Genomic DNA, 19,802 nt, shown 5'->3' on the forward strand with positions numbered 1-19,802 from the left:
CTACCCGAAGGAGTCTCAAAGCGGCTAACATTTTCCTTTCCCTTCCTCCCCCACAAGAAACACTCTGTGAGGTGAGTGAGGCTGAGAGACTTCAAGAATTGTGACTAGCCCAAGGTCACCCAGCAGCTGCATGTGGAGGAGCAGAGACGCGAACCCGGTTCACCAGATTATGCATCTACCGCTCTTAACCACTACACCACACTGGCTCTGAGCCCTGAGGTGCCAGGATTGAGCCTGGGATACCAGCACTCCAAGCCTGTGCTCTGCTAGTAGGCAACTCAAGGAAGGAATCACAGTTGCTGGTGCCGCCAATCAACTGGAAAGTGCTCCTAAAATGGAAATCGCTCACTTTTCTTCTAGAATCAGGGTTAGTAAGGTTAAGTTTTCAGAAGTAAATTTATCGCTGGTGTACATTTTATAAGCATGTACATGAAATCAGGGTTCCTGTTCTTATTGTTGCTCCTTTTCCCCACAAGGGACAAAGAAAATGTAATCAGAACTTTGTGTAAACAAGGGTGCTCTTTACACTGACAAGGGCAAGAGTATTTCCTGCTTCCTGTTCCAGCATTCTTCAACCCGGTGTCCTCCAGATGTTCTGGACTACAGCTCCCATCAGACCCAGTCAGCACAGCTGTAGGTGCCAGGGCTGACAGAAGCGAAGGTTGAGCTTTTGGGGTGAAAGTTGTTTTGGGGGAAGGGGGCTGGATGGGCTTGGGCAAAGTTGTTGAGCTTTGCTGTCACAGTTCTGCTTCTGTTAGGGTTGCCATATGTCTGGATTTTCCTGGATATTTCTGAGATTTCTGCCTGGACACCGCGGCTGAGCACGGAATTCTGGATATGTCTGGGAAATTCCAGGCGCATGGCAACCCTAACAGATGTTGTAATAATAATAATAATAATAATAATAATAATAATAATAATAATTTATTATTTGTACCCCGCCCATCTGGCTGGGTTTCCCCAGCCACTCTGGGCAGCTTCCATAGAAACCAAAAATACAGTAAAATATCACAGATTAAAAACTTCCCTGAACAGGGCTGCCTTAAGATGTCTTCTTAAGATGTCTTATTTAGAGATAGGACGATCCGTTAAGAAGAAGGAGATAGGGTTCCCACTCCTCTAGTAGATTGGTAGTAGAGGATAAAGTCAGATGTACAGCTGTGCCAGCTGAGACTGATGGGAGTGGAAGTCCCAAACATCTGGAGAGCAGCAGCTTGGTGAAGGCTGCCCTATTCCAACCCACAGACTTCCAAGAAGATGGCAACAGGAACAGATGGGTGGATCCCAGGCCCACCTCAGGATAAGATCCAATTCACACAACTGTGGTGTCTGCTAGCTTAGGTTAGCCATATTGATTTATATGTTGTCAGGGGTGGAGTGGGGGGGTTGGTCATTGTCTTGGCAACCATCCCCTTGGCCCTCTGATCTCTCAGTCTGCCTGCAAAAATAAGACACCCATCCACATGACACTGACCAAAAAAAAGCACCACTCATACTTTGCAAAGAAGGAAAGTTTATGGTCTCTCTCACCCCCTTTCCCCTTTTTCTCCCCTCCATCTCCCCACTTCTCTTAAAAGGTAAAGGTAAAGGTACCCCTGCCCGTACGAGCCAGTCTTGACAGACTCTGGGGTTGTGCGCCCATCTCACTTAAGAGGCCAGGGGCCAGCGCTGTCCGGAGACACTTCCGGGTCACATGGCTAGCGTGACATCGCTGCTCTGGCCAGAGCCAGAGCCGCACACGGAAACGCCGTTTACCTTCCCGCTGGTAAGCGGTCCCTATTTATCTACTTGCACCCGGAGGTGCTTTCGAACTGCTAGGTTGGCAGGCGCTGGGACCGAGCAGCGGGAGCGCACCCCGCCGCAGGGATTCGAACCGCCGACCTTTCGATCGGCAAGTCCTAGGCGCTGAGGCTTTAACCCACAGCGCCACCTGCGTCCCACTTCTCTTACCCTGCCTCAAACCTCACATTGCCTACAACAAAATTGTCCCAAGTTGACTATAATTGGCCTGTAACAGGAGCACCAACTCCTGGGGGCTGAGTTGTTTTGCCCTCCAATATATTTTGGGATGGAGCCAGGGGCCCCCAGTGTTGAGGGGATGGAGGAGGCTGAGCACAGGGCCCAGCATAGTGTGGTTCCAGTGGCTGCTCCTTCTCTTCCTTCTGCTGCTGCGGAGGAGAAGGAGGCATTGAAGCCGGGCAGCCACCGCATTCGGCTCTGCCCCAGGGCTTATTCTGACAGTCCTGAGGTTAGGTGTGTGACGTGGCCCCCTAATCACCCTTGCAAGCTGGTGCCTCTGACCTCTACAATCTACGATTTGAAATTAGAGATGCTGAATGTACTCTTTTTACTGACGGAAAATCTTTTAATAAAATCTTATTTTTAAAAAATCAGTGGCATTTGCCATTCGTATATTATCTATTTAAAGAAGATCAGGTCATGAGTTAAGTCCCACAATTCATGGTGAAGTGGACGACTCGTCATGCAGTGCAAACAACACCAGCTCCTCATGCAAGAAACTATGCCTCATGCGTACATCAAGGCTACAGTCCTAAGCACATGTGCCTGAGGGAAAGCACAACTTAATTTTGAATCAACCTATACGGGACTGTACTGCAGATTTCTTTCCACTAATCTGCTAATCTCCAGTGCATTTTCAGGCAGCCTGGTGCATCTGAGAGTAGGGTTGCCAAAAAACTGAATTTTAACAAGTCTATTACATTTCTGCCTCGTATTTGCTTATCAACAACAAGGGAACGGAGCATTCTCGCTAACAAACCTCTGTTAAAGCCAGTGCCCTAAAACTCAAGCATCCAATATCTGGATATAAATACCCAGTTGATCACTAACTGAAGATGCAGTGATTGTCAAGGTCCCTGAGAGAACAAAAATCCCAATACATAGAAAAATATCTGATATATACATTTACCTCGGAACCTAAAGGAGAGTTAGGCAGTACTCAGAAATGCCTTCCTGGGCTAAGGATGGCTAGGGAGCTGGAAGCATTGAAAATGATTTGACACAAAGAAAGAGCAGAAGGCAGAGGTGCCCATTACTCTTAGTGGACGGGGGGGGGGGGGGAGTTAGGAGGCATCTATTAAAGCACCCATATAGCCAGAAGTGCAGGCTAAAGATCCCCCCCTTTTTTTTAGAAAACCCTTCCCACTGAAATACACTTTACAAGTCCTTTTGCAGTAATAATTAGAGTTATGAAGGCACACCAAATATTGATGAGTGAAACTGAAATCCCCATTAGAGATCAGCTAATTAACTAGTGGACATGGGATCACCGTTAGAAAACGGGAATTGCAAGAGCACAATCAATGCCATAGCTGGATCAGATCAAACAAGGCCCCCCAAGTTCATCCTTTTTCCTCCCTCAGTGGCCCACAACCAGATGCCCTGGGGTGCCCCCCTCTAGGTCTCCACTGCTCCTCCTCAACAACTGATACGAAGGTGTGCTACCTCTGATACGGGATGCTCCACACAATATCCATGTGTAACCTTCTCCTCCTCCAGGACATGGCCAAATCCCTTTTTAAAGCTGCCCAACTCTACAGCTCTGGCGGCAGCGATTTCCAGAGTTCAACTGGACCCCGCATGAAGGAGGTTCGCCGTTTTCCTGCCCTCCATCTCCCACCCTTTGGAGAGGGCGAAGAAAAGCTTCTCTCCAGCCATTTTCTCCGCTCTCGTCCCGGCGCGTGGAGGAGAGGCTGGGAGCGCGGCGCCCGGAGGGGCTGGCGAGGAAGGGAAGCCGCCTGGGCTCGAGGGGGCTGATCCTGCCTGGGGCGGAGGAGCAGGGCAAGCGGGCGCGCGGCTGGAGGAAAGGGGCTACTCACCGGGGGAAGCGGCGACAGGGCGCGCAGCTGAACGGACGATCGGGCAGGCAGGCAAGGGCGCACGCCGAGGCTGCCTCCGGGACAGGAGATGGTGCGCCGGGCAGGCGGGGAGGAGGCGGATCCGCTGGTCCTGGGCTGCGGCCCAGTCCCGGGCGCCTCCTGCCGGCTTTTGGCGGAACAATGCCAGGCGGCCGCTGCCAACTTCGCGCTCCCACCGCTCTCCTCGGCAGACGGCAGGCTGCAAGACCTGGAACAAAGAGGCCGGGTGGACAGCGCAACGGGTGGCGATCCCGAGGATGCTCTCGAAATAATATAGAAGCGCGTTTTCCTTCTGGGCATCCTGCAGGCGCATAAGCTAAGAAACGAGGGAGAGGCTCATCTTTGGAAAGGGTGAAGAAAGTGATCAGGGGAGGCTGCGAAAAGAATTTGTAGCGTCTGGGGCTTTTTAGTTTACAGAAAAGGCGAGTAAGAGGCGACGCGATAGAAGTTTGTAAAATTACGCATGCCATGTGGAAAGTGGATAGAGAAAAGTCTGTGTCTCTCCTAACACTGGGACTCCTGAGCACCCAATGAAGCTGAAGGTTGAAAGATTCAGGACAGAGAAAAGAAAGTCCGTCACACACTTCGTTTTACTCTGGGCCTTCCTCCCCCAGGATGAGACCAATTCAAGGCTACTGGCCTTGATGGCTCTGCCCGGCCTCCACCGCAGGAGGCAGCAATGCTTTTGAATAGCAGTTGCTGGAAACCAGAGGCAGGGCGAGAGCTCTTGTGGTTCCCACAGGAAACAGGATCCCGAACTGGGTGGGCCTTCTTTGGCCTGATCCAGAAGGTTCTTCTTATGCTCTTATGTTTATCAATTTGTCTAATTCATTTAGGAAGCCGCCTAAGCTAAGGGTCACCAATTTTAGAGGATGTCCTCACAAGTTCCACCTAACTAAAGAATCTCTCTCTATCCACTGTCCCCCAGCCCTTTGGTTGGTATTTTTTCTAAATTATCTGCCTCCCATAAAAAACGCTCCAGCGCCCGATCATCTTGATCAGACTGTTTTCAACATAATAAAAGTTGCTTCTTGCTTCAGAGCAATGCTTATTTACCTGTGTGCAAATTTAAGCTATTAGCAGTGCAATCCTAGACACGTCTTCTCAGAAGTCAGACCCATTAGTTTAGACTTCTTTCACATTTACATTATAAATTTGAATTTATTATTACTGTTGTTGTTGCTGTTGGCATGTCCCAGCCACCTTTGCTGTGCTGGCTCTGAAGTGTGCCTCTCACCTCCCCAGTGAGCATAAAACCTGCATTGCTCATGAGGAGGAAGCCTCTTCATGAACTCTGAGTTGAGTCCACCTGGCAGATTCTCCTAATTCAAAAGGAAGAATCACAATATGACCATCATTTGTTACCAGCGGCGCAGTGTAGTCTGCTGTTGTGCTGGTGTGTGGGCACCTGGCAGGGCACGGAGGGTGAACGGAGCCCACCACATGAGCCCAGCTCTTGCTGCCAATGCCACAGGAGTGACACCCCCCCCCCCGAACCATGCTGTGCCACCCACGCAGGTGGGAGCCCAGCTGGCTAATGCAGCCCTTGGCAGGCAAATCCCCCCCCCCATGCACATGGAAGGAAGTACAGTACCAAGTCTGGGGCATTGCCTGCCTCCCTCCTTCCGCGCTTGCTTACTGCCCAGGGAGCGTGTCCAACAAGGAGCAAGCAGTGAGGCCAGGCTGGGCTCTGGGGCCAAAGACCCCTGGCAGCAGGCTGGGAAGGACATGGGGATGGGGTCCGTCAGGATGCACCTGGGTGGGGCTGGGATCCCTGTGGAAGCCACCACCTACATGGGGGCACCTGGTTTGCGCCCGGTCAAAACTGTGCACCCGGAGTCATGGCTCCACCTCATGCTATGTCCCTGTTTGTCACAGAAGGAAGGAACTGGAGGAAAGTCTCGAAAAGCTTGTGGTCACCTGGAAAAGGAATTCACCTTACAGAAGCCAGAAAATATAGGGTCTCCCCACAGCACTCTAGCACAGCCATCCTACCATAAAAGTAAGATATGGCAGCTCTGGGCACCACAAATAGTGGCAGAGTGGATAAAACCATTATATTCTCCCGGCAGCCCCCAGTGAAATGAGTGGGCCTCTGTCTGTGCTATTGCAACTGGGCAGGGGGTGGCTGAGGGTTTGTGGCTTGGATGATGCCACACAGCAGGTCAAAGGCTCAGGTGATGTCTCAAGTGGGGTTTTCCCCGCCCAACACAGCCTCACAGCAGCTGTTGCGGATAGAGCATACAGACCAGCCCCATAACCTGGCATCATTAAATTTCCTCTCAGTTAAAAATGTCAATGTTCACTGCTCTGCTAGACCAAACAGCTGAATTGTGCAGTCAATCCCTTTAAGAAGAGACATCCAGTTCCACAAAACTGTTCTCACTTTAAAGGATGAACAGCAGCACACACACACACACACACCCCCGCACCAGTTATGGGATAGCAATTATACTGAGGTTTTCCAGTGCAGCAAAACTTTATTTCACATTGATAACACAAAGGAAGTGTGTGACTGCCCTCAAGTATTTTTCCCACAGAATAAGCAGAAAGGTTAATCAAGGGCAGCCAAGCCACTGAAGTAAAATTTCAGCAAGGGAAGATGACTTACAAAATCACATTTTACAGTAATTTTCCAATGTAACAGGCACAATTAGTGTGCATCTGTACGTAACAGCAAAAGCACACATCTTTGGCATATGCAGCCGCTGGGAGAGATCATCAGGAGGTTTGGGCTGGGTGTTCATCAGTATGCGGATGATACCCAGCTCTACCTCTCTTTTAAATCAGAACCAGTGAGGGCAGTGAAGGTCCTGTGTGAGTGTCTGGAGGAGGTTGGAGGATGGATGGCGGCTAACCGATTGAGGTTGAATCCAGACAAGACAGAAGTACTGTTTTGGGGGGACAGGAGGCGGGCAGGTGTGGAGGATTCCCTGGTCCTGAATGGGGTAACTGTGCCCCTGAAGGACCAGGTGCGCAGCCTGGGAGTCATTTTGGACTCACAGCTGTCCATGGAAGCACAGGTCAAATCTGTGTCCAGGGCAGCTGTTTACCAGCTCCATCTGGTACGTAGGCTGAGACCCTATCTGCCTGCGGACTGTCTCGCCAGAGTGGTGCATGCTCTGGTTATCTCCCACTTGGATTACTGCAATGCACTCTACGTGGGGCTACCTTTGAAGGTGACTCGGAAACTACAACTAATCCAGAATGTGGCAGCTAGACTGGTGACTGGGAGCAGCCGCCGAGACCATATAACACTGGTCTTGAAAGACCTACATTGGCTCCCAGTATGTTTCCGAGCACAATTCAAAGTGTTGGTGCTGACCTTTAAAGCCCTAAACGGCCTCGGTCCAGTATACCTGAAGGAGCGTCTCCACCCCCATCATTCTGCCCGGACGCTGAGGTCCAGTGCCGAGGGCCTTCTGGCGGTTCCCTCATTGCGAGAAGCAAAGCTACAGGGAACCAGGCAGAGGGCCTTCTCGGTAGTGGCGCCCGCCCTGTGGAACGCCCTTCCAGCAGATGTCAAAGCGATAAACAACTACCTGACATTCAGAAGACATCTTAAGGCAGCCCTGTTCAGGGAAGTTTTTAACATGTGATATTTTACTGTATTTTTGGTTTTTATGGAAGCCACCCAGAGTGGCTGGGGAGGCCCAGCCAGATGGGCGGGGTATAAATAATAAATTATTATTATTATTATTATTATTATTATTATTATTATTATATGCTGCGAAGAGATCCTGAATTTTGGAAACTGGCTGAGACACCTTGATGCCGTCTTAATTACTTCATCCCATTTCACTGTCTGCTTCACTCATCTAAGGAGTGAGCTGGCTGCATGGACAGAGCCAGGGGGGCCCGGGAGGGGCAGCTACCCCCAAAAAACATAGTAATAAAAATTACATAACTAACTGAGGTTCTGCCCCCCCCCCGCCAAAAAAAATCCGGGCTATGCCTTTAGTTGGCTGGCTGATTAACGTTAACATGCATATAAAAGTCAGGAACAATGTATAGGATAGCAAATCATGTAACCAATCAGACATATGAAAAATAATACATTTTTACCTAAGTTTCTTTTATATAATAGGAACATAAGAAGCTGCCTTATACTGAGTGAAACCATTAGTCCATCTAGCTCTGTACTGTCTACACTGACTGGCAGCAGCTCTTCAGGATTTCAGGCAGAAGTCTCTTGCAACCCTACCTAGAGATGCTGCGGATTGAACCTGGGGCCTTCTGCTGGCAAGGCTGGCCCTTCCCATAATCACTTTTCTTTCTTTCTTTCTCTTTCTTTCTCTCTCTCTCTCTCTCTCTCTCTTGTTTGTTATAAATTGCTTCTAAAGTGGTCTACAATAAGATAAAATACAAAAGATTACCAACTCAATAAACTGAAAGCGCTAAAATAATTTCTACAGCTGCCCAATTAATATTCCAGGGGAAACCTTCTTAAAGAAAAATGTATTTAATAGCTACCTACAAGACTTACACAATTATATTCTTATTATAAGGCAGGGAGTAAAGGTCTAATCATTAAAGTACACAATGATTAGCCATAAGGGTGTCTTCTTCTGTGGCTTATGAGTAACCATGCATTTCATATTAATGTTCCTATCCTGAAATGTATTTTCTCCCAAGAAAGTATTGTCACTTTGATAGGGTTAATTTTCAAATAAGCTTGATTAGGATCACATCCTTATATTAACCTTCAGATACCCACCCAGAGATAGAGATAGAGATAGAGATAGAGATAGAGATAGAGATAGAGATAGAGATAGAGGTAGAGATAGAGATAGAGATAGAGATAGAGATAGAGATAGAGACAGAGATAGAGACAGAGATAGAGATAGAGATAGAGATAGAGATAGAGATAGAGATAGATAGAGATAGAGATAGAGATAGAGATTAGATAGAGATAGAGAGAGATTAGAGAGAGAGATTAGAGATAGAGATAGAGAGAGATTAGAGAGAGAGATTAGAGAGAGAGAGAGAGATTAGAGAGAGAGAGATTAGAGATTAGAGAGAGAGATAGAGAGATTAGAGAGAGAGAGAGATAGAGAGATAGATAGATAGATAGATAGATAGATAGATAGATAGATAGATAGAGAGATTAGAGATAGAGATGATAGAGATAGAGAGAGATTAGAGATAGAGATGATAGAGATAGAGAGCGAGATTAGAGATAGAGATAGAGAGAGAAATTACAGTTATAATTTATAAGTGTAAACTGCCTCTTTTAAGCAAACCACACAGGGCAAGCAACAAGGAAGGTGGGGAGGACAGAGTAGCTGCTCCTTTGGGAGGCCCTTAACCCTTCCTGTCACCAATTGGGTGAGATTAAGAGATAAAACAATACATGCTGATGGCAGAGATACTTAGAAAAATCAAGTGCGTTCTATATCTTTTGATCTTGCTTTGCAAAACAGCTTCTCAATCTGTGTACATCTTTGTGTAGGAAGCATGTTTAGCATGGGAAACTGTTGGATAGTGTCACACCCAGCCTTTAAAATGCCAGAGGGTTTTTTTAAATACTGTACTTACTGCCCCACCTTTCTTTACTTACCTGGTTCTTTACCTGGTTGAAGAGGAATGTTTCGCTTGGCACCTAAAATATATAATGAAGGTGCCAGGTGAACTTCTCTGGGGAGAGCCTTACATGGTTTCCAGATATCTTCTCCTCTCCACAGAAAGGGCATCACAGAGCTCAGTGGTAAAACATCTGCTCTGCCTGTGGAAGCCCCCACCTTCAATCACCAGCATCTCTAGGTAGGGCAGGAAAAAGGCTCCCATCAGAGACCCATTGCCAGACAGTGAAGACTATTCTGATCCACCATTGTTGGGCTCAGGATAATTAAGCTGCTTCTGTCCATGCGTTTCCCATAGGTTGCCCATCCCTATTTTAAATTCACTCAGCTTTGTCACAGTAGGGTTGTTGTTTTGTATTTGCTGCTAAGAAACTAGTCCTCTGGAACAAGCTAGCTTCAAAAATAAAAATCCAGCAAGCTTTATTCAAGTATATTATGAGTTACATATGGTATTGTGCTCTGCTTCTTAACCTAAAAATTCTCATGAGGCTGCTCACAACATATAAAAATTAAAACCAGAGACAGTAATATTAGTGAATGTCTAGGTGCTGATAATTGTTGACAGGAAACTTTTAAGTCCCTTCCTGCTCTTCCTTCTTTTTTAATATTTGTGTAGAATTTTTTCTTACAAAATATGTCCACCCTAAGACACAAAAACTTGAATACAGCCAGTTACAGCTACAAAGGCATGAGGCATAAAAGGCCAGATTCTTGCATTTCATAGTCACGGTTTGGGTGGCAAAGGGAGGGCTTGAATATCCAGGTTGGTGAGAGTGCCTTAAAAACAAAACCACATTTTTTCTTTAGAAGACTATGCGTGCAGCTTGCATGTTTCAGCCTGGCAGGAGGTGATGGCAATTATTGCATAAGAATCTTGTGTTGGGAAGTCTGCCTCCCTCCCCTCCCCAAATTAACCTCCATCTCTAGAGCTCAGTGGTGAGAGGGACTGCAGAGGAAGAATCACCAGGGACCTCCTTTCAGGCTCCTGACCTGAAAACCCTAGTGCAGGAAGAAGCGCTGTTGCTAAGCCACAAAGTACTTCCTTGTACTAATGGAAGTACGGTACTTTGTTGGCTACCATTTCTTAAACTGGGCTTGAACCAGAGAGGGCTGTTCTCTGTAAAGTCAGGAACAATAGACACCCTATTGCTTTGTATCATGGACAAGCTCTCATAAGCCCTCGCTTCAGGGCCTTTTTTGTGGTGGCATGAAAACTTAGCAAAACTTCCTTCAGAAGGAGTCTTGCCAGCCTTGTTCTACTACATTTTTAAAGAACTAAGTGAAAGGCCTGGGAAAAATGTCTCGGCCTGAAACTCCAAAGTCACCAGAAGGCTGGAACCAAAATCCCAGTGTCTTAGCATCAAGAAAATGCTGGGCTGGAGGCCCCACTTGGCATATCTTTTAAAATGGTCCACCAGCCCCACCAAGTTAACTGGTGCTACTGAAAAACAAGGCGTGTCAAACATGATGGGAAGTAAAATGACAATGTTACTGCCATCACTGAGATGGCAACCCTACTGCTCTAGGGTTTCCTGGGCACCCTGATCATCACCAGCATTTAGATTGGATCACTCCTTCCCGAGTCTCCTCTCAATGGCTGCAGGTAACATTCTGGCACTGGGAAGAGAAGTTTAATGTCAGGGAGTGGTGGGACAAGGAAGAGTGGTGGCAGCCAGTGGTCCAGGAGGCACCTGACACGGAAGGGGATTCTGAACCAGGTTCAGACTGGGGGGAAAGGGAGGAATCACTGGCATAGAGTGAGAGTGAATGGGAGAAGTTTGAGGTAGCCACAGATGCTGGTAAGAGAAGGAGTAGGGGTTGCATCTCCTGCTCAGCAGCAGAGTCCGGATTCCGCTCCTTCCCCTCCCCCACTCTCAGCACAGGAAAGAAGGGTCGAGAAAACGCTAGAACATGGCTGTGTGAAGAATCTCAGGCTTCCTCCAAAAGGATGTATATGCTGGTCTTCCGCCCACTGTCATCACCACCGGCCACATCAACTGCTGCTCCCCAGACCAAGCTCTTCCCAGGCAGAGTAATATTTTGCTCCTATTGGTACTAAATGAGGTGTAACTACCCCCCCCCCCCCAGAACCTTCCAGCCTGAAGGCCCTGGAAAGAGTCCCAGAACACCCACGCAGGATTTAAAACCGCTATTAGTCTCAATTTTAGCAACAAAGTCAAACTAAAGCATTACAAAATTACTGATTTTTATTGTTTTTGGCAAAGATTTCCAGTACAGAACCAGGTTACATTTCAAGGATGCAACCCATTCATTGTGCCGCATCCCTGGTTGTTTCTAATACATAATACTTCCCAAGGGATGAGTTAAGAGCTGTACAAAGGTTTAACAACACCAAAAGAGAAACAAGTTTTTAAATTTCTTCATGAGGGACTGAAGCAAAGCATGATTATGAATGTGTTTGTCAAATTGACTACGTAGTGGTTTGTAATGGCTCGGACAAACGACAAGCCTAATTCCTCGTGCTAATGCAGAAGACAACTACAGTGTAGCTGTAGGAAGAGGAAAAAGTTGTTCAAGTTCAATGTTTAACAAGGGACTTTCCACTAGGAACATATTCCATGTAAGCCCCACTCAAAAGAGGAAGGCTCATCCACACTTCCTATTCATTTTAGCCAGGCTTGCACGAAAGATGCTCCAGATCAGCTCTGGCCAACTCAGCGCCCTCCAGATGTTTTGGACTACAACTCTCATGAGCCCCAGCATTGTATGGGTGTGCTGGCTGGGGCTCATGCGAGTTGTAGTCCAACACACATGAAAAGCTCCAGGTTGGCAAATGCTGTTCTAGATTAAGGGCACTGGGAATGATCAGTTTCTGCCTACTGAGTAGCACTTGAAAACTATAGAGAAAATCTGCCTACTGTGCAGTACAGGGCTAGGCATGTACTGCTTGATCCCCATTCTCTCTGCCTCTAGTGTAATAGAAAATTGGTCTGTGACTTGGAAACTTGCACAAAAGGCTTCAGCGGTGTGGATTATACAATACTTATAAGAGAAATCATGCATAAGATACTTTGCATATATAATATGTAACACATTTTGAAATTCTTTACAAAAAAAGAAAGAGTAACAGAAAAACCTCATTGCAGTAAATGAGACCTGAAAAAGATGGCACATATTGGGCGGCGGCGGGCAGGGGTGTGGGGAGGTTGTTCAAACTTTCTTTGTTGAACTCTGCTCTTAGGATCTCAAATATTCTTGCCTTGTTCCATCCTACAGTTTGAGGCTTGGAATCATCTCACAGAACTGTGGTCTATCTCACGGGTTTGATTTCTAGGCCAGAACACAAATGTCAGGCAGAAGGAGCTTGTCATCCAAATTCCAAAGTGGGTCCACCCCCCCCCAGGGGGAGACAATGACAACTCTTTCACATGTGAGTTCAGGTGCACTGAACATAACCGTCTACAAAACAACATTGGCACAATGGGCGCTGTCTCACTCTCCACCATCACCTGTGTTTAGTTGTTTGTGGGAATTCTTCAAGCATATAAAAGCCAGGTGTTTCAACTACTATTCACTATCTAAATTAGGAGTTTCAATGAACACAGATGGATCCCCTTTAACAAGCAAGTGCTAAGAAAACAAAAATATTCTACCCCACATTTGGCTTGAGACTCTTTCAGCCCTATCAGAAGACAGTTAAGAAAATCTGACAGCCTGGCATAAATTCAAGTGCCGCCATCTGTGGGTTTCAACACTCCTTACAACAGGAATTGGAGATACAGTGCCTGTAACACTACACGGAGGAATCTTAGTATTATTCAGGTACAATGTGTTTAAAAACGCTAAGTGGCATTAATGTGTTCCGAGGCCCATCTGTTCAGCTTGCACTGTATCTATCTCCTGTGTCCTCCCTTGCTTGCCCCACAGATGGTTCTGATCCTGCTGTCAAAGGAGAGTGTTGCCTGATAGTACCAAGCCAACATGCCACATGAAATAGAGTGAAATAAAATGGTACATTCTTGCACTGCTATCAGCACAGGTGAAAATTTCATGGCCAAAATATTCCCTAGCTCCAACAACCTCACAACGAAATTGTCAATTAATGGTACATTTTAGAAACCATCAGAAAGAGGATGGCAACAGTCTGGAAAAAGAGGCTTTATAGCATGCTCACAGATTCTTGCAAATAAGTAGAGAGGTGCTCTTTCTCTCCGCATTCCCTGCACGCCACTCCTGTAAATGATCTCTAAGCCTTTGCTGTCAAGAGCAGCTTACAAGGTGGCAGGGGAGGAAACTGTTCTTCAGAGAAAGGAATCTTGACTGCAGGCCACTTGTTGGATGAAGGTAAACATTCTCAGGGCTGAAAAGGCCATGGCAACTTTTGGAAGGGCAGCATGTAAGGAAGGAATTCTTTTTTACATGAATAATAAAATTATTATTATTATTGCATTCATATCCGTGTCTTCTAATGAGGACAAGGTGGGGTATTACTTTTCCCTTCTCCCCACTGTAGTCTACCATTTTTTCTTGAGAATTATACTGCCTAATAAAAAGGCACATCAAGTGTGGGAAAGATGAAGGGGAGGGTCTCAGCACAGTCATCTTTAATAATGAAAAAGAACACCCATCCCTCAAAGTAATGAACCGTCTGCCTTCATTTTCTCCAGGTTCATCAACTGTATCTAAGATAACACATATTTCTGCAAAGGTCAGAATAATACAATAGAAGGAATCCACCTGTAATTTCACTGGCGTTAAGTTTCAGCAAAATGACAGGAGCCAAGCACCTAAAAATGTGCAACAGAAAGAAGTACAGAGGTGCAAAAAGAAAAAAACAAGTTTAAATACTATCAGAAATTAAACCTTTCATAAGAGAAAGCAAATACACAATTCACATTGTTTGATTCTTCTAGGGTTAATCTATGCCAAACCTCTCTGTGGCAGAAAAATCAGGTGAATTTATAGCACTTTCACAGGTCATTAAGTGAAACCAACATGCTTGCTTGGTTGAGCAATCTGCCACTGATTAAAAAAAAAAATGCTTCTCAATATAAATCTCCAAGGTCTAAGGGATTACATGGAGGGGGAAGCCCATCAGGCAAGAGCACCCTCACCTGGCCAGAACAGGTAGGTGCTGGCAAAACACAACATATCCTTCTGCCATTCTGGAGAGGGCTCCTATGCCTTTAAGAGTATCATGTAAGCTAGAAAGCACCATTTCCTTCATTCCTGTAGTATCCAGAGAAAACTTTTCCAGCAGAACTACTTCTTGCCTTCCAGTTCTTAAAGAGAGATAGACCAATGGTGTCCAAGGCAGCCTTATTAATAGTTCTCAAGGTGCTCACTTAGCACTATGTGAAAACAGACTTCAGCAATTCTTCTTGCTAAAAACAGAGCCACTAGGACTAGTGGAATGATCTCTTCAGAGGACTTTGCTTCCTGGCAAAAGCACTGAAAGGCTTTTGGCCGGCCTCATGAGGCCTCTTCACATTTTCATAGTTTTGAAGTACGTGCACAGATATGCTGAAGATCTGTCAATATTTGGGCTGGTTTTAAACAAACAGATGGACTGCCAATGCTAGTTGGCAAATGAAAAATGCCAGCTTAGTTCAATATACTCAAGGCTAATGAGGAGTGATTCTCCCAAATGGATTTTGGGGCAGGGGAAAGAGTGGGGAAAGCAACTGGGAAATAAGTGTAAGATGGTGGATATTAAAAAGATTAAGGACTTTGTGCTACTGCTTCCTATGTGTAGGCACTTCAAAAATGAGTCCTTCAAAGAAGGGGGAAAGTGGCAGCTCAGATGCAAGGTGCAAGAAAAAGTGCTCTTTACACTCTGGCAAAAAAGGTAAACAGAAAGAGAAATTTTGGTGGGGGGTGGAGATTTCTGCAACGGCATGCTAAAGACTTGGAAATCTGTCCTGCAAATTTCCAGCTGACGTTGCTTAGTTTTGCTGGATCCGTAAGGAAGAGGCCACTCCACAAAACTTTGGTCAAGCTTCCAGAAAGAGTCTTGGCCCCTGGGGGTTCCTCAACCATCTTCTTCATCATCACTAATGAGGTCCCTTTTATCTGGGTTAGTTTCCCGCTCACGCAAGAAGTCTTCCCGAATGGCTTCAAGTTCCATGAGCTCCAGGCGGACTTTCTCCAGATGGTAGGCCCTCCGATTTCTTATCTGGCGCAATGGAAAGGGATTCAGATCCCCAAAAGCAATACTGATGAGTTTCCTGGGGGAAAAAAATAGAAAATGCAGATGACCAAGCACATTCCTTTAAAAAGGGTTTGTCGTGTAATCCACCAAGGTTCAGTCCCAAACAGATTTCAGCAGTTGCAAGACAATCCTAAAACTCTTCTCTCAAGGTCAAGAGCACAAAACTCATGAACAAATGATAACCAGGGATGGGGGAGCCTGGCACAGGAAGGAAACAAGGTTGGAATGTGGCCATGGTTGGGAAAAGGTTGAGAAACACTGGGCTAGACTGTAGGAGGAGAGCCCCACCTTTCCCACATATTGAAACAATATGGAATAGACGAGGTCTTAAAGTTTCTGCTTCTCATGGAGCTGAAAAGGTACACAGAACCCTTTCTAAAGGGCAACAAAGTGTGAACCCACTAAAGATGTGGAAGGAGTGTGCAAAAGAGATGCTTTCCCCCCTGCTGCCTAAGTTTGTCTAGTTATATCACAGGTGGCATTAAGTAGATTGGGAGTGATCTGCAGTAGATTAGCAAAGATTTCTGACTCCCACAAAGCAGATTCTGCAAGTTAGAAGTCTGTTGACCTCAAATATGTATCATTCAGTGCAAGCCTGCAAACCTACTTGGGTAGCTTTGCTAAACAAAACAAAAACCTCTCTCACGTTCCTAAATTTAACTGGACACACAAATTCAAAATTGCTCAAATGCTCCCAGCTTGTAGAAATTAGCTGCAGATCCAAGTCTAGATGCAGTTTACAAAGCGAGGAAGTCTCATGTTTCTGAGAAGTATGAAGCCATGCTTGGTCTACTGAAGCAGTGCTGCAGGTTCCAGCTGTTTCTCATCATTCTCTCTCCTTTGTTTATGATGAAACATTTCATCTGTCATGGCAGAGAGGAAATGGATGCTGTTTGCTTATTTCCCCCTCAAAATCTGCCTAGAAATATACATCATTTTCAAAGGTAAAAAACAAAGAACTACAACTTGAAAAAAAGAAACAAGGCATGTACTTTTGTAAATAAAGAAAATATTCTATCTATCTCTGCCTAGAAAAAACTTCTTGCTGTTTCAGTGTAACCTCACTGTATTCAATGAACCTAAATGCACATTTATCAGGAAGATGAGCTCCTGCAGCATTTCCCAATAATTCTCCCATTACTTACGCATCACAAAAATCTTAAAGAACTCATACTACTTTGTGTGTAAAATGGGCATGGCTAGTTTCTGTATTATAGTAAAAGTTTTGTATTTGCGTTAGTACTGTAACGTATGATTGGGGTCCACACAGTGGAGGCAGGAACAGCATAAACAATGACATCGTCTATGAAGAGTTCAGAAGTCTGGCTGTAGCTAGTTGAATTTAGTCCGCCAGGGGGTGCTGTATTCCAGCACCAGAGATAGTGCTTGAAAAGGACTGACTGCTTTAATTGGGAATGGGAGGTTTCCAGAGAACTTTGCTAGGTCAACAATGCAAAAGTCAGGTCAGGTTTCTAAACCCTGACCTTCAGGAACAAACATAGCACATTGAGCTTGACACCTACAACTTAGGAACACGGCTATCACTGGAATTTTTGAGATCTTGTTGGACTGCTTAGTGGTTAGCAACCTCAAGTACTTGGGCCTGTACATTGCAAAACAAGAAAGAACATGATGCAATGTAAGTTGGCTGAAAGTCTCCTGAGAAGAGGAGAAGGCAGTTCATCTGTTTCTGACGAAAACCGAAAACCTGAGGTGTCACTCCTGGGGGGAAAATCTGGGACCAAGCTACTCCTGTGTTGAGTTGCCTTTTAAACACTCACCACTCCACTTGCCAGAATTATCAGGACATAATCAGACATGTACCTTCAAGAAGTGACTAGGAATGTATCCCTTTTCACTGGGGTCACAATGCACTACTCTAAACATCTACTCCCAACATCAACTTGACTAATGTTCAAATGATCTTCTGAAGTCCTTCTCCAAGTGCCCCCACAGGGGGTGAAAATAAGAGACAGAGCCTGTTTGGTCATGGCACCGTCTGTGGAATGCTCTCCCCACTGCCAAATCTTATGTCTTCCCAGCCCCAGGTGAGTGGAACACTTATCACCTAACTAGGCATTTAATAATGTTGGATATATCTATTTAATGCTGCTTTTAAGGTTTTAATTGTATTTATAAGCTGTCCTGTCAGCTGTAGAATACAGTCGTACCTTGGAAGTCGAACAGAATCCATTCTGAAAGTCCGTTCAACTTCCAAAACATTTAAAAACCAAATCGCAACTTCTGATTGGCTGCAGGAAGCTCCTGCAGCCAACCAGAAGCCGTGGAAGCCCTGTCCAGACATTTGGCTTCCAAAAATAGTTCGCAAACTGGAACAGTCACTTTGAGGTTTGTGACATTCAGGAGCCAAAACGTACAAGTTCCAGGGCATTTGACAACCAAGGTACAACTGTAGAAGGATGGAGAAGATTAAAAATAAATACTGTTTACATTTCCTTTTGCCTGCTTATAGTTTAATATAAATGCTAATTTAAAGCTTTTTAAAGCCCAGGTTGTTCAAATTAGACCTAAAATTTCCCCCTCTTTTTCTTCAGGCCTTTTCCTGTTGTGACACCCATCTGTGGAAAAGCAAGGCATGTCAGGCCCCATCATTATACTGCTTTAGGTAGTTGTAAGAGTCTGGGTTTTTTAGGTAGCCAGCCAGATACCTGTTTAATTTGCTAGCTTTGGGGCTCCTTTTGGGTTAATATTGTTTTATAGATTATAAAAGTTGTATATAATGTGTTAATATGACATCTGCTGTAATTGTGATGTTTAGCTTATGTCAAGTTGGGAACTGGGAGCCGGTCAGCAATAACTCATCAGGTGTCAGTAAAGTTAACTCTTTATTCAAAGAAGAAGCAAAACAGCTCAGGTCTAGTCAGCACAGCAAGTCTTCCTGTATTTCTGAAACAATGCCTGTAAGTGGTGTCTCCTGATCTCGAGGTAATTGCAGAAGTAACTCTTTATATATCTATCTGTAATGTAGTGGCAGTGGCAGAAAGCAATCGCTAGGTGGTGTGCTTGCTTCCAATGCGTCCTTGCTATGTATCAATCTATATAATGAGGGCTTCTGATATACAATTTATAATGAGCACTTAGCGCTAGGTGCCACTATAAATCTATCAATATAATGAAGACGACTATAAATCTACTTGCATAATTAGAAGTTGGCATCAACCAGAGGCTAGCCAGCTGGCCTGATAAGGAAAGGAGTCAACTGTGCAACAGGCCTATCTCAACCCAGCCATGCAGCTGGCACCCAGACATGAACTTGGTTCCCCCCCCAAAGAAAAAAAAATATGAAGGAAGGAACATGTACATCATTAAGAGCACCTGCACAGCCAGCTACTGAGCCTGTCCAGTGTCTATAAATGCTACCCATCTCAGCAAAGGAGGGAGTTCCAGAAGAAGCACTGAAGAACCGAGGAACCAGAGGGAGAAGAACTGAAGGGGGACTGAAGAATCAGCAGTGCAGGGACCAGCTCGCTCACCACCTGGGTGTGTGACCTGCCCACCAGCCTGAAGGGTTGGCAGCAGTCTCTTAGCAGCTGACAGGGCATGCAGCTGAGCTTATATGATTATTTATCTTTATCTGTCTCTATAACTGTTTGTATTTGTGCTTATAGTCTAGCGTATAAAAGGTAAAGGTAAAGGTACCCCTGCCCGTACGGGCCAGTCTTGACAGACTCTGGGGTTGTGCGCCCATCTCACTCAAGAGGCCGAGGGCCAGCGCTGTCCGGAGACACTTCCGGGTCACATGGCCAGCATGACATCGCTGCTCTGGCGAGCCAGTGCAGCACATGGAAACGCCGTTTACCTTCCCGCTGGTAAGCGGTCCCTATTTATCTACTTGCACCCGGGGGTGCTTTCGAACTGCTAGGTTGGCAGGAGCAGGGACTGAGCAACGGGAGCGCACCCCGCCGCAGGGATTCGAACCGCCGACCTTTTGATCGGCAAGCCCTAGGCGCTGAGGCTTTTACCCACAGCGCCACCCGCGTCCTAGCATATAGTCCTAGTCTAGCGTATAGTGTCATATTATTAATATTTATCAATTAATAAACTGCCTCCTTCTTTACCTGGTGCCCTATTGGTTCTCCATCTGCTGTGATTCAAAAGAACCTATTGCCTGCACCTTGCTCTAAGAACTAGGCTAGGCAGCTGGTAATA

General features: G+C 45.7%; 2 protein-coding genes across 3 annotated transcripts in view; both read right to left on the reverse strand.

The window, feature by feature from the left end:
- The window catches only part of DAPK2 (death associated protein kinase 2), a 64,702-nt gene extending 60,736 nt beyond the window's left edge, over nt 1–3,966 (reverse strand). For both annotated transcript variants that reach the window (XR_013833053.1, XM_079953374.1), the window contains exon 1: nt 3,840–3,966. The gene's annotated coding sequence lies outside the window, so the exon portion shown is untranslated. The remainder of the gene's footprint in view (nt 1–3,839) is intronic.
- Nucleotides 3,967–11,649: 7,683 nt separating this feature from the next.
- TBC1D2B (TBC1 domain family member 2B) overlaps nt 11,650–19,802 on the reverse strand; it is a 38,603-nt gene continuing 30,450 nt past the window's right edge. The window contains exon 13 of the mRNA XM_079953219.1: nt 11,650–15,648. Within this exon, the coding sequence (XP_079809345.1) occupies nt 15,453–15,648 (196 nt within the window). The 3' untranslated portion in view covers nt 11,650–15,452. The remainder of the gene's footprint in view (nt 15,649–19,802) is intronic.

Source organism: Podarcis cretensis (genome assembly GCF_951804945.1).
Source record: "Podarcis cretensis genome assembly, chromosome: 14".
Taxonomy (NCBI): Eukaryota; Metazoa; Chordata; class Lepidosauria; order Squamata; family Lacertidae; genus Podarcis; species Podarcis cretensis.